This window comes from Aplidium turbinatum, chromosome 14 (genome assembly GCF_918807975.1).
Source record: "Aplidium turbinatum chromosome 14, kaAplTurb1.1, whole genome shotgun sequence".
Classification (NCBI taxonomy): domain Eukaryota; kingdom Metazoa; phylum Chordata; class Ascidiacea; order Aplousobranchia; family Polyclinidae; genus Aplidium; species Aplidium turbinatum.
Genome location: NC_137485.1, coordinates 12,624,566 through 12,641,613, shown reverse-complemented (window position 1 = coordinate 12,641,613; position 17,048 = coordinate 12,624,566). Strand labels below are relative to the sequence as shown.

The window sequence follows — 17,048 nt, the reverse complement described above, 5'->3', positions numbered from 1 at the left end:
TGTGTGAGGCCCACCAGACCCCCTCTGGGTGCTTTGCATTCGTCAACACGTTGCCAGGCTCACTGACATGTGCGATAAGAATATTATTTGCCTCCACCACAAAATGTTTTGTGGTTACGCCCCTGCTCATGGTCATGACATAGGCTACCCAACGAAACTTAAAATTAAACTTTTTATGGTGTAAATTTCAAAAGTTTGAAGTTTTCAAAAAATTATAGCCTACCAGAGGTCGTAAAGTGTTCTCTAGTATTCGAACATCAAAGCAAAATTTAAAAATAAAATTAATACCCCCTTTTACAATGTTGCTGCCTTAAGTTCAAATAAACTATATTTTATTTCTAGACCTGCGTCTGTAAGCTTCTGCTCAATATCTTCTGTAAGAGAAAAAATGTACGAGAAAAGATAACACTTATTTTTTATTTGATCATTTCAACAAATAATAGCGGATATAGACTACTGTCGTCTATAGTAATTCGATTTGTCTTTAAATTGTATTATAGATTGACCTTGATATCTCTCTTGTCCACAAATACAAACCCTTAACAGCAAGTTAAAACTTTAGTTAAATAAAAATGAAATTACATTACAAAAATTAAAAGAAGTGACATTCCATAAATAAACACGAAAGGAATTGCAAAGATTAGGCCTATAGCCTGTATATAATCAACACACTCAAAGGTATTCAAAGCAGTTTTAGGGAAGTAAAATATTTCAGATTACACAACAAAGTCGAAGGTTTTCTTTAACGTTAGAGAAAGTTTCAATTTATTCTTATCAGCCTAACACAAGTTTTTAATTGTCACAAGCAGGGAATGGGATGGTATGGAATGGAATAGAAGACAGATTTTGGGATGGTAGACGGAAAATGTCAAGGATGGAAAAAAATGGAAGATCTTGATGATGGGATGGAAGACAATCTTCCATCATTCCATCCCAATTCCATCATTAACTTTCTAACGCTTTATCAAGACATGCAAAATATTACGTTGCTTGCTGAAATAATTCGAACGGTACGTTCAAGCAATAATTCAAACGGTGCGTAATCGTTAGGAAAATACTGCAGTTAAATTTTTAGGTTAAATTTAGCCTATGGTTTTTAGGTTTATTTGTGGCATATTCAACGCGGAAATCACAAAATATGAAGATGGAAGAGATTTCTGAGATGAAATGGAAGATTTCTAAGATGAAATGGAAGAAACTCTCAGGATCGAAGATGGAAAAAACATCTTCCATTCCATTTCATCCCATACCCTGGTCACAAGCTCCAGTTTATTTCTTTATTTCAAAACACTTATTTAATAGTAGAACTACAGGCAGTATAGGCAAGTGTAGGTAGTTCGAAACCTATTGTGATCATTACTCCCTTTCAAATAGTTTTCAAGTCTGCGGACTTAGACTTTTAAAAAAACTTATTCTTCTTGTATCTAACTTAGAAATTACTCCAATAATACACATGCAATATTGCAGGCCACGAAACAATCGATCATGTACTATATTAGGTTACTCCAAAAAGTTGTTTTTGTAATTAAATAATAATAATTTATAGGCTAGAAGCTTATTGAACACTTTCTGCAATTTTTGTGTTGGAGAAGAAGCATAGTTATGCTTTCATTTTTGTAGAATGGGCGTATTTTCCATTGGCTTTTGCTCCTCTATCCAATGTAGCTCTATCATTGGCTTGGGAAGAATGAAGAGGTGGTGTAGAAATGGTCTCCTCACAGCATTTGTTTGTATGTTTCTCAATCCAGTTACGATAAAACGCTACATCAGTGTACACTCCTGGCTTGTATGGTGATCGAGAATTACAGTAGTAGCTTCCATAACTTGTAATGCCATAAAATACAAAGCGCTGGTTGTTTGTGTCGTTTGTTTGTTTTCTCATCACTAATGATCCTCCAGAATCTCCCGTGCAAGTGTCTCTGTTACGGCCACCTCCAGCACAAAGAGTACCTTCTTTTTTAAGACGCCACACTCTACGGCGGCATTTTCTGTAATCCAAGTATGGGACCCGTATTTCTTTTAAATACTGTGCAGACGGACCATGGCCCATCGTAGAACCCCAACCATAAGTATGCAACGATTCTCCAAATTGAATATTTTTTGTCGTTGGAAGACAAATTGGTTGAACATATCGATTGAATTCAATCGGTGAATCAGATCTGCGTATACATGAAAAATGTTATTAAATTCTTAGCTAAGTTACATGAAGCAACAGTTTTAGAAAACACTATTCTTAGGTCGAATAGTAGGCAAAAATAAATGTAGGCTATCTCTGAGCTTTTTAATTACTACGACATGAGTTATGGAGCGTAATAATACGAGTATAAATCGTTATAGGAATTTTTAAGAATTGTAAATTCTGTAAAACATAAGTATGTGTTTGCAAATAGTAGCTTATGATCAATACCTCAATTTTATCAGAGCTATGTCGTCAGAAAAACTTGGCGAAAGTCGAAAACGAGGGTGGATGACAAAACGCTCAATTTCGTTTTTACCAAATACTTGGGTAGTGTCTTCACTGTGACCAAACAAGCCTTGATGGCGTCCGACATAGAGAGAAAATGTTTCCATGATTTTGCTGAAAACACAATTCATATCACAACTCACAAGTCAAGTCATAATTTAGTTATTGAAACAAAGTATCTTTCTGTTGAGATAAATACAACTGTTCTGGTGGAGCCAGTGGCAGATCCAGAGGGGGAAATTGGGGCAATCGCCCCCTAAAACACTAGAAAACAACTTTTTTTTTATTGTGTATTTGCAAAGTCAGATTAATGTAGTTTAAAATCAGATTAACCTACACAGCATTGTGCTTCGTTGAAATTGCGGCCCCTGAGACTGCTTGTTGGATCCGTCCCTGGTTGGAGCTTTACTTATTTATTTTGGGGCATAGATTCAATTTCTTTACTTACCTTGTAAGACTGAAGCCTTGTTCTTGTGATACAATGCAATGGGCTGCAGTAACAAGCCAATGTCTACAAATTATGGTGACTCCACAAAATCTTGCGTGTTGATCAATCTGAAAGTAGAAACATTGTTAATGTTGTTCTTCATAATTTTAGCGGTATGTAAAGAAAATCGGACGTTTTAATAATTCAAGAATATTGACTCAACAATGCGTCCACTACACTTACAGGACACTGTATTGGCTAGATATAACTACTGCAATGGCATAAACCCAGCTGGTATTACTTGTCCTTTTTACTAGTTTATCTAATTTGCACTTTCTGTATATTTAGTTTATGGCATGTAGCTGCTTGTATGCTATCATTGTACAATCTTATACATTCGACAAAGAAAACTGGTCTCAGAAAAAAAGAAGATTTCAAGCACTCGCAACGTTACGACAACATGCAGGAAGTATTATTAAGTTAAAAGTAAACAAAAAATAAACTAATTTATACAATCTGATATAAGTTTTGCTCCAACTAACTATAACTTTCTAAGCTTAAACGTAGATTAATAAATCAAAACTTAACCTAAAACTCAAAGAATATGTTCATAAACGTACCTGCTGGAGCAGCAGACCATGCCAGGGCCATTCTCCTTTAATCGCTCGAGTGCCCCCAACAATCTTTAATTTTATGTTTGACAACAACCCTCTGTAAAATAAAATAAAATATGCTTATATGTAAAATGAAATATCTACATATGACAGCAATAATACAGCTTTTGGCAGATAGGCTATTTATGTTTCATGTTTTTAATTAAATATTTGCTCGATCCAAAATCATAGGAAATAAGATATCTCACAGTTTTAATAAAAAAAAAAACTGACGAAAAATATGATATTGATATAAAAATTGAGTTGTGAATATAACGCTGATTAATACAGTAGCTACTGCATTTTTTCCAAATTTTATCCATACGAATCTCAAACACTTATATGTCACATTCGCATCAAAAGAGAGATCGCAAAATGAACGTCATTACAAAAGAGAAATAACAACTAAGTGATATTTAGAAGTTTTTTCAGAATTGTAATGACAAAAATGAGCCTCATTCTAAGTAATTATTATGAAATTCGCGTACAAAACATGCCAACGTTGCTCGGACATTATCATTCTTGCAAATGTCAAACGCTTCTCCTTTCTTTGACAAAGTGTCGACAGCGGCACTTCCTGTACATGCGCGTTGAACCAGATGTGTCGCTTTGGCTAAAACTGGCAAAAATGTTTGCTAGGCGATCATTAGGAAAATTTGGATTTTTACACCACAGTGCAATTAGATGTGAAAAGTTATGTTAAACGAACTCATTGTCTTCTGGGTAAATTTTTGATTGACATTGAAGTTAAGATTGATATGTTTTGTTTTCTTATTTACTACCATTGGACGAATATCGTTGACCAGTGATATAGGCAGACATAAAAGTTTCAAAGAAAATAGTTTTTAGAGAGGCCATTTTTTTTGGTTGCCGAAGAGCTTTCTCGTTTTTTTTAGTATGTGCAATAGCCTACTTTAATGCAAACAACGTGGCTAGGCAACAAACGATTGCAGACGTTGAATCAATGTAAAAATGACCGATTTTGCTGTCTGGTTGGCTGTACGGTATACAAAGAGGCGTGATTTTCTGCACGATTCACCTTCGCGACGCTTGTCACGCTCTAGTGCACCTATTTATGAATAGCGTGATCTTTGTAAAAATCTCAAGGCATTGTTTCACCAAAAACACGCTTTTCGCTTTCACATTTTTGTGATGTTTTATTCCATATTTGCAAAACGTTTTCTTGCAACATTGTCAGGGTAGACTGCAATCTTTAATTTTATCAAAATTTAATAAGCAAAACAATCATCAAAACAAACATGCCAAATGTAAAATTGGCACAAAAATTTACAATAACAAAATGTTATTGTACAAGTGCCGTAACATTCAAATATTCCAAACAAAAATGACAAAAAAATCAAATATGTCTATTGCGTAATAAACCCAAGTCCTAAAGCCTTCCGATAAAAATCAACAAAAATAACATTCACTTAAAAAATTTTCTGTGCTAAAGCAATAAAATTTAATTTGTAATTGTATATTGTAATTTGTAAGCCAGTTTTCTGGTCGTTTAACAGTTACTAAATTAACTACCCACAGTAAACTAATTACAAAGCTTATATTGCTAATTATTTCTGGTACCCAATATTTTGTTAATTGCATATTATATTAAAGATAAAATGTCTGTAAAGTTTCCGCGGAAAACCGGTTATCGTATAAAAGTAAATTATTTGAAAATAAACTATTCAAAGCTCAATCCATTTCCAGTATTTTGATTGATTGGAAATAAATAAAATCAAAGTTGTTTTGCATAAATTATTTTCTTTTTCATAAGTTAAGCAGCATAGTTATGTCACTCTATTCCAATTTTTTGTGCTGTAGTATATCGATAAACAAAAAAATTTCTGAATTTCTTTAAATGGCGTCTCCAGTCAGTGTGTCAATTAGCTATTGCAGTAAGTAATATGCTACTCTCGTAGGCGTGATGTGCTAAAGAATATGCATCTTACGCTATTGAAAAATCAAATTAAATTCGAGCAAAGTTTTGTTTTATCAAATAGCGTTTATAAAAAATGTGCTAAAAAATCTCCGCTGAAATTTAATGAATTTTTGTTGTTTTGAACGGACAAAGGCACGCGTCAGTAAGATAAAAACTTGGAACGGTTTTATTGATAATTAAATTAAAAGCTGCGTCAAAACATATTAAAGCACATTCGGTATCCTTTTTGAAATAAATATCATTATTAGAAGCATGTTTAACCGTCTAACTACGTTATTACCTTTCCATATATGTATTTAAGCTTTCATTAGCATTTTCTTACGCACAAGTACGAGTGATACTCATAATTTCATCACACCCTCACCCATTAGAGCAGTGATGAACGCATTTCCTGACCTGAAATTTATAGTCACACACCAAAAATTCTAATGCTATTTGAATAAGCTTAAAATAATCTTGCCATTGAAACATTGATCTTGTGGCAAAAATATTGTGAAAGCTTGCAATATCAAACTGTTGCAAAACCTTCCAAACGGTGGAATAAAAGTAATACATGCGAATCGACATTTGGAATGAAAAACAGTTGGATGTTCTCTACAATCTAATCTCATTTATTATGTGGACTTTTATCGCTAAGTTCAGGTGAAAGTGGAAAGTGTCATCCTACACATCGTGTTCATGCGTTACGAAGTTAGGCGGATGCTGGACAAAAAAATTGTGACAACAAAATGTCAAAACCTACGTATTTTTTCGATCTCTTTGATCTAGTCCCCAGACAACAAAATCAGTCGTTTTTTTACATTGATTTAACGTCTGCAGACGTTGTAAATGTCTGTTGTAAATGTTGTACACGTAAAAAACAACTAATTTGCCGTTTGGGATGTGAATTTGCGTAGAAAAACATCAGAAAATTTGGAAACCAGGTGAAGAGTAGCATATTGATCATATGCGTTTCCTGTCAAACGTTTAAACCCATCACGATTTGATGCTAGTGGAAGTAGGCTACCATTTTATTGCTGAGAGGTGTGAGTGGAATTGCAAGTCGACTAAAAAATGTGACATTTTGTCGAGTGGTGATCTCAAGTCAGCAGCAAAATTTGAACATTTTCTAGCATTGTACAGTGTGGCCACACATTAATGGGCGGTTGTATAATTTTTTCTTGCATCTGCGCATTTAAATTTATCTTAGCCTACCAACACATCTTGGTATTTTTGTGGATATTTTTACATTTTAGTTATTTTATGAGCTGCTTTATTGTTACCAAGACAAAAATAAAATTAAATAATAACTTTAGTTCAGCTAAAGCAGTTGCTTGGAAGGAACGATGAAATTTTGTTTTGAAAAATGTTCTTGAAATCTTTTTGGATTAAAAAGTATAGAAAAGACAGCCAATATCAAACAAAACTATCTTTTGCAGGCTAATTTTGCAACTAAAGACTCACAGTTTAGCTTCAAGTGAAACTCTTCTCTTTCCTCTTCGTGATCTTCTGATTGCTGGGACGATTCCACAAACATCAGGGAAGCAAGAAGCCGTTTGTTCCTTTGCCGTTTCTATTGAAACACCCAAAACTAAAAATTATATTTTGGCGTTTGCAGTGATGAAAGTTTAGCCAATTTGTCCATGCTAGCTATTCTTTTCCGTCTAACGACATTGAAATGATGTCAAAACACCAACTTTTAATAAATGATATTGTTTATCGCACACGCACAAGTTTATCAGACGAAACAGTTTTACAAAATCGCAATGAAACCAGTCAACATGAAAGCTAATTTGTTATAAAAAGTAAAAAGAAAACAATCAAAATTTAAATCTTTGTAGCAAACTTGAAATTAAATATTCATAAAAATACGCCAGCTGTCAAATATGAACAAACTTACGATTCGGCAAGATAGTTGCTGGCGCTGTGGCGGTGATAGGTGGTGGTGGGGAAGACGATAATAAGCGAACTACAGTTTGAGTTGATGGAGTACACAATCTGCACGTTCTAGGGCACCATTTGCTCATGTGACTTTTAAATGGGCCCTCGCAAAAACGAAACAGAACATCACAAGTTTCCCTGTAAATTGTATAAAGTATAACTTTAAAAATTTAAATTCATTTAATTTGATATTAGTTAGTAGTCTTAGTTGAGGTTGAGGTTCACTGGCGGTGTAGTTTAGATCTTTTTGCACTTTTTGTTTGATACAGCGTCAAGGCAATTTAAGTCATTTGCTCAGTGTTGCCAAATCTTCTTTTCACGTATTTTTTTATGCTACCAGTAAGAGTCAAGTTGCAAAGGTTGTTTACCTAATTGTGACTTTGACTTTATTTGCTTGGAGTGTGACTTCATTTAGATTAAATTTTTACTGTTTAATATTAAATTATATTGTTGAATGCTAGTCTGTATTTAACAAAAAGAGAGTTTAAACTTTTGATATTTCTTCAACATTTTATTATCTTATGACTAATGACAAAACTACACGGTCTATAACTTTTCGGTAAATTAAGGCTTACAAAATATAACATGGCATGTTTTAAATATGAGAGGCAAAATTTCTCTGGGTGACAGGAAGTATCTAATTTAGTGATGCTCAAATTGTTGGCTGCGACTACCCTGTGAGTCACTTTATTTGAAGGTTAAAGTTAAGTAATTAAGAGCGTAAAAATCTATAATCTAATTACGTATAAAAACCTATAATTAAGGCATCAAAATAATGCTACACTTTTGTACAATTTTATCCTTAAATATTTTTACTGTTTGTTATCGCTATTTTACTGCAAGTTCAACATTCAATAGTGCTATTCCACTACTTTGCACCGAGAAAAGGTAAAAAGTTATCTAACCATTGTACAGTCTTTGAAAGTTCAGCACTACGCGTTTTGTAACAAATGGTAAGTTAGTGTTGCGATTCAGTGTCTGATTACAATAAACTACCACGGAACACATTTTTATTAGGATAGCCTACGATATCATTTTTGTTGACTTTTCAATAGGCATCACTGCACCAACCTCTTGTTTTGACAAGTATCTTCGTCGGTATCAATTGGTGGTTTTGTACAAATGCTGCAACTTTCCGGGCAATTCTCTGACATCCAAGATCTGTATCGGTTCTGTATGTGTGTGCAGTATCCCATGTTAGCCCAGTCAATGCAGTCATTGCGGTTTCTGTCTTCACAGTTTAAGTAGTCTGAAATAGTGATTTAAACAATCGTAGGGTTAATTTTATTTTTAGTGATTTTGTTTTGGTTGGTGTCTTGCATGCCCAAAAGCTCCTACACAAAGAGAAAAATTATGAATATGCAAGTTATGGGTTTATGACTTCCATCACCAAATCCATTTAGTTGATCGTAAAAAATTGTTTGAAATAATACAATGGCGGTTTTAATAATAAATTACGTATAAAATGAAGTTCATGATACGAGATTTAATTCTTGTTTTAAAAATTGTTATTTTACCTCGTTTATATACTCTATGAAGGACGGAGAGAAATCGGTCTTTATCAAATTCGCTATCAGGGATGTAATCAATATGACTATCGTTCATGTGGGTAATTCCAACATTTATCCAATCCGACCAGTACTTGTTCCATCTCTCGCCCCATATTCTTTCAGTCTGTGAAAATAAATGTCGAACATCATAAGTACTTTTTTAATGTTTTGCATTGTTACGTTAAAACTATACTTCATTCATGGGTGTGAGCAGGCCGTTTAGAGGATAATTTGGGCCCGGTGCCAATGAGATCCTCGTGCCTCAAATCAAGGCACTTCCAAAAAAATTCACTATATCCAAAGAACACACTGTGGTTTCTTCCAGCTCCCGGGCCCTTTAGAAAGGTTACCGGCCTCTAAAATCATCTCGGCCCGGGTTCAAAACTATTCCCTGGACAACGCTACTGGGTGTAAGAGATGGTGGGGTGGAAAGAACGATACATCTTCCTTGGATAACTTAATGTATAAACGGATCTCCTATCTAGCTTAGACCGTGTTCGGTTTAAATTGCACACAAGCTTTGCATTTGTACAAAAGATGTAGACAATGGGCCAACACTTACTTCAATTGTATTGCACTGTTTTTAAAACCAAACTATCACTTACAACATTTTCATCATCCAACGGAGCTGAAGTATGGTGTGCAACTTGACGATGACTCATAGGTCGAATGAAAGCATCAGCAAAGCTTTTAAAGGAGGCATAGAAGCTCAAAGTAATTACCGCATAAACTCGTAAAAGATTCATGATTTAAATTTGTTGGAAATGACCTGAAAGAAAGTAAGATTAGCCTATCAATTACGGTACATTTAGTGTTTATAATTGGCAGTTTTGTCGAGATACCTGATCGTATCGCGTGAAAAAGCTAGCGAAGCATCTACAAGCAAAACTTGATGTTAGTGGCTTCTTTGTTTGGCTCTGCAAAAGTACACATAAACAGTCTGATTCACCATCGATTTCTACTGATAGTCACACAGAAAAAGTATTTCTTTCTGCTATCTTTTAATCTTGTGATGAATACGCGGTACGTGGCTATTTACAATTGCTTTCCATTACGGCATCAGATGCCAAAGAAACAAAAACAAAATATATTGTGACGTCATTGAAAATATGTAAATTTGACCTTCCCTTTGTATCAATGTCGTCAGGATACTATAAAATTAACGTTAGCATTTGATAGCGATCTTTTCGTTTCAAAACAATTTATTTTGATGAAACCTCGTAGCATTTTATTTTTCTCAACAAAACACTGAGCGAAAATTACTAAATTAAATTGTTTGCATTGTGAAGAACACAATTTCCAATGCGGCCCACAAATTTTGAATTTTTTGATTAAAAGGTTTTTGAAATTGTTTCGTGCTCGCTTTGGAAACAAACAATTCAGGCTTAAAAAAAGTAAATTTCAAAATTAATCGAAATTTCAAAATGAAAATTATAACTAACAACAAGCTTAACTGACTAATGTCCGCTGTTAACAAGATGATGATACTCTTTGAATTAAACTTGCTAACTGTTTATTCAAGTAGTTTTGCAGCACTTTTTAAACCGACAAATTGATGACCGATTTTTTTCCTTTGCTAGGACCTAACCGTGAAAGAAACTGTCTTAACGTGATAGCCAGCAACACGTTTATAAGTCTCGACCGAGTGCTTTTTTCTTTCGTCGGGTCTTAAAATATATTTTTACGTCGCTTACATTTTTGTTTGTACAAGTTGTTTTTGTACATAAATGATTTGCAGTAGCACAGGATGCTGTATTGGCAGACCCTCAACCCGAAGTGTCAGATTTCAAATCAACATAAACATGTTTTGAAATTCATTTATCAACATGTAAAAGAAAATATCCAAACTTTATATTTTCTTTGCAGCAAACCTTATTTCGATCACAGTTCTAAATATTTCAAAAATTTATTTTGAAAATAAATTTTCTGTATACTAATTTTACTTTTTCTGACAGCATCGGTCTCTGAGCATTAATTCTATTGTTTGCATATCAAGTAAACGGATGCCAACTTTCATCGCTTTTGTAATCTTGTTGTTATTATTACAATTACCTTATTGTTTGCTTTTGTAACTATTCAGAAGAACAAACGGGATGATCAACTATACTACTATAGGTAGGCTTACCATATTTTTGTGACTTCAAAACGGGACGCCTCCAAAGACCTAGACCACTTAGCTGTGATTTTTTAACTTTACATTTTCCGATATTATTACATAGGCCTACATTTAAAGCCATCCCGGCTGTCTTCATTGACCGTATTGTCATCGAGAGTTCATGCGCACATTCTCTGTCTAAATATCGGTTTCAGTTCGAAAAATGGAAAGAAATTGATGTTAACGATACAAAATAATTTGAATTGAGATCTTTTCTATAAAGTAAAAGGAAGAAAGAATAATAAAATAGCCTGCGGTTTTCAAGTCGATAAATAACTCCCAATTGCACTGAATTTACCCAACACTGCGTACAAGCATTTGCGAATTTACTTAGGCTATTCGCCTAATCATACTTTCTGTAGATAACACCTTCTTCAAAAAAACATTGTTCAATTTTACATTCTCGTAAAAGTCAGAGCAGGACCAATCAGTATTTTTGATAACGGCTTTCACGTTCTGCTCTAGCATCCTGCTTCTGCTCTCAGACCACATGCTTTTCATGATGGAAAAAATTCTTTCAATGGGTGCGGATGTTCCGGGTAAACAAAATATGAACTTTACCAGCTTTTGAAAGTTTGAAACGCGTATGCATTTTTTTTCAAATACTTTGAACATCTCGACCCACTTTTGTTCCAAAGACGCATTTTGCCAGCTCTCTTCCTTACAACGTTCAGACATGTGCCGTTTCACTAGCACTGGTTCGTAGAAAAGAGAGTCGCTGTTGATCACCTGCTTCCCAAACATCATGTTGATCTTTTTCGCAGACTCACACACTCGCACCCAGGATATTTCTTTGTTTAGGTCGATTCAAAAATGAGGAAGCACATCTTTTTCAGAACCATCATAAAGATCCAGATACGATAAGCATTTATAGTAAAAATCTCTTGCTTCTTTGTAAAACAAGTTTAAGTTTACTTCGCCTGCTTCTTCTAGCTTGCCTAAGAGAGTCAATGCTGCAGATGGAATGAAGTTGTTTTCTTTCTTTTCAAGTAAGTTTAGCTTTAGCTCTGACAGAACATGAGCCACATCTACGGCACTAGCGTTTTCCTTTTCTAACTTTAGAATAGTCTCGTTGAAGTATTTCAACTGCCATGAACAAATTTCAAATAGAGCTCTTGTGTTAGTTCTTCGAAGCATTTTTTGATGAGAGTAGGACAACCTTCTTGGGAGTTGAAGTGACTTTTCAATCTCCCAAACATTTCAAGTATTCTTTGCAAAGCTGGTAGCAAAGAGAGAAACCTTGTATTGCCTTGTTGCAAGATACGCTGATAGGCTACTCAATATCTACAAAGTCGCAAAAAATTTCCAGCTCAATAACTCGTACGGTGTAAATGTGAAAAAATTTATAGATTTTCACAACAAGACTTTCGACACATACAGGGAGAGTATCCATCAGCATAATGGAAGCAATTGTAAACAATATGAGCTGCACATCCGATCCCTGTCAGATCTCTTTCAATCTTTTCTTTCACTTTGAAGAAAACATTATTATGCCCTCTTCTTTTCACACTTTCAAAATTAATGTTGCAGTTGTCGGCACAACGAAACAAACAAAATCACGCATTTACTTTTAGCAAGTAGGCTACCGGTACGCTACACAGCAACAGCAGTAACGAGAACATGCTAATTGGTAATGTTCGTGTATTATGCTGGCTGGCTGAACGCCCAAGCGGGACGTTTGGCTGACCGGTCGGGACGCCGGGACAAGACGTTAAAAAGCGGGATTGTCCCGCCTAAAACGGGACGTATGGTAAGCCTAACTATAGGCTACGTTCAGGGGCGCCGGAACGATTTTTGACTGGGGGGGCAAGATTACGAAAAAAGGGCACTTTTGTTTACTAAAAGGCCAATTTTTTTTCAAGTTTTAAGATAAAATATAGCGATAATGATATTCCGGTATACAAAGAAGGGCACCATGCTATGTTATAATGATGTAACCTACTGTCAAGCCTTAAAGCAGCCTGCGGCCATGGCCGCTAAGTAGTGCTTGAATGAACCGCCGGTGCTACCTCCTCAATCGGCCAAGTTTGGTCGCCGGTCTTTTCTAGCCAATTATTTAATTTCGCAATAGAATTATCGTGGATTAACTGTCAAAAATATGTAGTATTAAAGAGTGACGCAAAATTAGGTCAGCGCGTCATAATCGCCACTGTTGCATTGTGCGGGGAATATTTGCTGTTGATGGAATATATCCATCTGCGATCGCCAGCGCTGTAAGTCTTGTTTGTAATTCCCGACGTTTATTTTAACAAAGTCTTAATCCGAAGTGCTAATTTACATCGGCTGGCAATATTGTCGTTTTTATGTCGATTCGATGTTGTCGGACATTGAACCGTTGTTAAAAAGGAGAACTAAGTTAGTTGACATCAATGGGGAAAACATTTTTTGATCATATTTTGCAAAAAATATGCTTCTTTCAGTAATGTCTTTTAGTAATGTACATCATTGAAATAGCTAAAACCTCAATTGCTAAGGCAACAGGGATCAGATGTCAGTAGATGTAACAGAAAAAATATTTAGCACTTGCTAGTGCATCGTCAGTTCTGATAAAGGGCAGTTAAAGCCTACAAGTAATGTTTTAATCATTGAAATACTTATTTTATTACCTTGCCGTCATCGTCAACACATGTCGAACGTTGTTTTTCGTTGCTAAAAAGAATTCTAGGGGAGTGACGAACTTCTATAAAATCAGCCACATTGGAGACACTCGTGCGAGTGTCGTTTGAATAGTACTGGATTACAATCCCGACAAAGCAGTTATTGCGTGGTGCAACGATTCTATTGTAGGACGTCGCCCAGCCAGGCCCAGACTTCAACAACGCTAAGTGATCATTTTAGCATTGTTGCAAGTTTAATTCTATTTACTTGTGCTATCGTTATTTTGTATTTTGGCCTCCAAGCACGCAAATTTGGCCGCCGAGAAGGAGCTCCCGGTAGGCCACGATGGCTGCCGGAAAAAAAAAAGAGTTTTAAGGCCTGTACTGTGCTGCAACATTTTGTGCCGTGAATATTATTTTGAGGCAAAAATGAAAGATTATAATTAGGCTAAAAGCGAATAGCAGAAATTGTTATATTGCAAAATGTGCAGTAGCTTACATGACTTTAAAAGGGCACCATTGCCCCCCCTGTCCCTCCATCTGCAGAAAAATTGAGGGCAGGGGGCATTCGCCCCTCCTGCCCCCCCCCCGCTTCCGGCGCCCCTGGCTACGTTAACAGCCAAGAAGAGGGTGCATTGAGAAAAAGTGTTGCAAGATGCTTTTCAAATTTTAAGCAGAAATGCTACTTTGAAGTCCCTATTTGAAGTGGTGGTCTCCCAAATCTTGTCTATTTAAACCTAGCCCGAAATTTGCGGTTAAACAAAATTAGTTCAAAACAATTTGTAATCAACTCATTTTACAATAATATTTGTAAAATTTACTTAATCTAAAAATAAACTACAAGTTTAAAATATATTTGACTTTCGCTTTGAAACTAAAAACCATTTTGATAAATGAAAACTACGCTTGAGGGATATAAAGTATCATGTGTCAAGTGATAAACGTTGTAATTTCTTTGAAGTTCAACATGTAAATTAAATTTGTAAACATTATTAGGCCTATGCTGTGATAAGTTTTATTGAGATTAAAAAATACTTTAAGTTAAATTTGGAATAAATTTCAATGGACAAAGCTTGAGCTACTAGTGACTACCACTACTGTAAAATAACACTATACCTGAAAATTTTAAACATTATCTGGCAACACCTAAATTTAACACACCCTTTTCTTGGCATTGTAAATGGACATCCCGTTGGCGTAGGCATGGAGCAGGCTACTTCTAGAAATTTCTGGATTTACAAAGCGTTTCATAGTTTTTCCGTCGCCATTTTTCTTTTTGTTTGCTTCAATCAGCCAGGTCTTAAAATGGGGCCAATAAAAGTTAGATTTTCTTGGCGATAGATTAACAAAAACACAACTTGCTTGACTAACGTTTTTGTAATAAAATTATTAATCTCGTTATATATTTTTTGTTTCATAAAGCGCCTTCTTTTACACAATATTAACAGATGTTGCAGTTTGCAGAAAACTGGCATCAATTGGCTATTCAAAGACAAAAGTTTCAATCAAAAGATTAGTTTGTTAAATTCTTAAACTGCATGATCATAATGTTAAGTAACGTTAATATTTTACTAACAGCGATTTTACTGGCGCTGCTACGCATATTAATGCAATACAAATGCACAAAGAAGTAAATGAAACGGTTTGTCTTTCTCGGTAACTTCTGAGAAAATTAAAAAATTTAAAAATTCAATATGCCTTGGACTTGAACGTTTGAAGGAAAAAAATTAGCTGCACCAAAAGTGAAGGCAGCATCCTGTCCTTAAAATTGTGTAATAGGCTAGTGATGGGCTACAACACGACATTAAACAGCTAGGAAAATGGCTGTTGCAACTGCTGTAGGCAAGCCGCAAAACGTGCAAAGAAAAACTAACAATGAAAAAGAAGGATAAGTTAAAGACGTAAAATATATCCATGTAAAGACGCCACGGGTGAAAGAAGTGATAGGAAAAATGCTTCAAGAAGAAATACAAAAGAATCTCTTTGATAAGAAAGAGCAAGAGAAAAACGTGAATTCTCATCCCTGTTTCTGCAGTTCTCTTTTATAGATGTTAACCTAACCCAAATTCTAACCAAACGACAACAAATAGGTTACGATAGTTATATAGCTCTACACGATTTTATGCTAATCTCCAGCCAAACCTAATGTTACTATGTAAGATTCGTGAATTTGTAGCGTAGGTTAGTCTTTATATAAAGCACAAGTAGGCCTACTATGTTAAAAACTGCAAACAATTTTGTCACATTTTTTTTCTGTAATCATGTGGTCTTGCTCCTTTTTTATTTGACATAAGCAACCTTCCAACTCTTGGTAGGCTGTTGTAATTTGTAATAAGAAATCTGCAGTAGCTTATATATAAAATGTAGAAGATTTATATTCTTTTTGAATAAAAACCTTTTAAAAATGCCAATAAGGTTTTTTTTAAAAATGATTTGTAACTACTGTATAGCCTACTTGATATTAAATAAACAATAAATGGTAGCGTCGACAACAAAATATCAAATTTAGTTAAAACGTAATAGTAATGATCGGCCAACGTAATGATCGGCTATTCCCCCTTGACTAAATACTGAGTTAAAAATGAATAACTATTTCTAGTGCTTCAACTACGAGAAAATCCAGAAATACTGGCTTGGTAATGTGTTAAACATTAAAGCTTTGTTCTTTAATAGGCCTAATTGAAAATATAATTAAATTTATTGACTTTTATTTCGTGCCTGTTTAGTCTTTGTGAGTAAGCATTCTGTCATAATTTTAATTTTTTTTAATCTTTTTATAAATAGTGTAATACACTTTCGTATTTTTCATCAACAACACTTCAGGAATAAGCAACTATATGGTTTAAAATATGCATCGATAAAACAGTGTTTGGAAAACACTATCTTAAAAATGAACAGCCACCAAATCTATAAATAAGAAAGAGAAAAAAGAAAACTTTTATTTCGTCGTTTGTAAACATAGGCCTACAATTAACACTTGCAAGCATAGCCGCAGAAGAGCAAAACATTTTTTTTTTGGGGGGGGAGCATTTTTGGAAATGTATTTTCGTAGTTCAACACGTGTTCATCGAATTGCATACTTTTACATTTAATTTCTCTAGAGACTGAATCCAAGTTTAATATTCAGCCCAAAGTGCAATATTAAGCACAAAAGCTTCTAAAATTGATGATGCTACGTTTTACATTAAAAAAAAGTGTTAATGTAGGCTACTTCAAAATACAACACCACACAGAGTTTTTAAACTGGTAAAATGTTAAAAACTCATGGTAAAAGTTAATTTGACCAGATAACTAAACATTTTTTCACAAATGATTTTACTAATAACCGCATTAGTAGGATATA

At 34.6% G+C, this 17,048-nt stretch overlaps 1 protein-coding gene across 1 annotated transcript; it reads right to left on the bottom strand.

Annotated features, from left to right (window-relative positions):
* Positions 1 to 448: 448 nt before the first annotated feature.
* On the bottom strand, positions 449 to 9,699 carry LOC145782907 (uncharacterized). Its single transcript, XM_082594670.1, has 9 exons — positions 9,559 to 9,699; positions 8,921 to 9,077; positions 8,475 to 8,652; positions 7,363 to 7,541; positions 6,927 to 7,035; positions 3,512 to 3,602; positions 2,913 to 3,019; positions 2,408 to 2,578; positions 449 to 2,159 (listed from the first exon to the last, which is right to left on the bottom strand). The coding sequence occupies exons 1-9, from the start codon at positions 9,697 to 9,699 to the stop codon at positions 1,601 to 1,603; spliced, it is 1,692 nt and encodes a 563-aa protein (XP_082450796.1). The 3' UTR covers positions 449 to 1,600.
* Between the last annotated feature and the right edge of the window lie 7,349 nt (positions 9,700 to 17,048).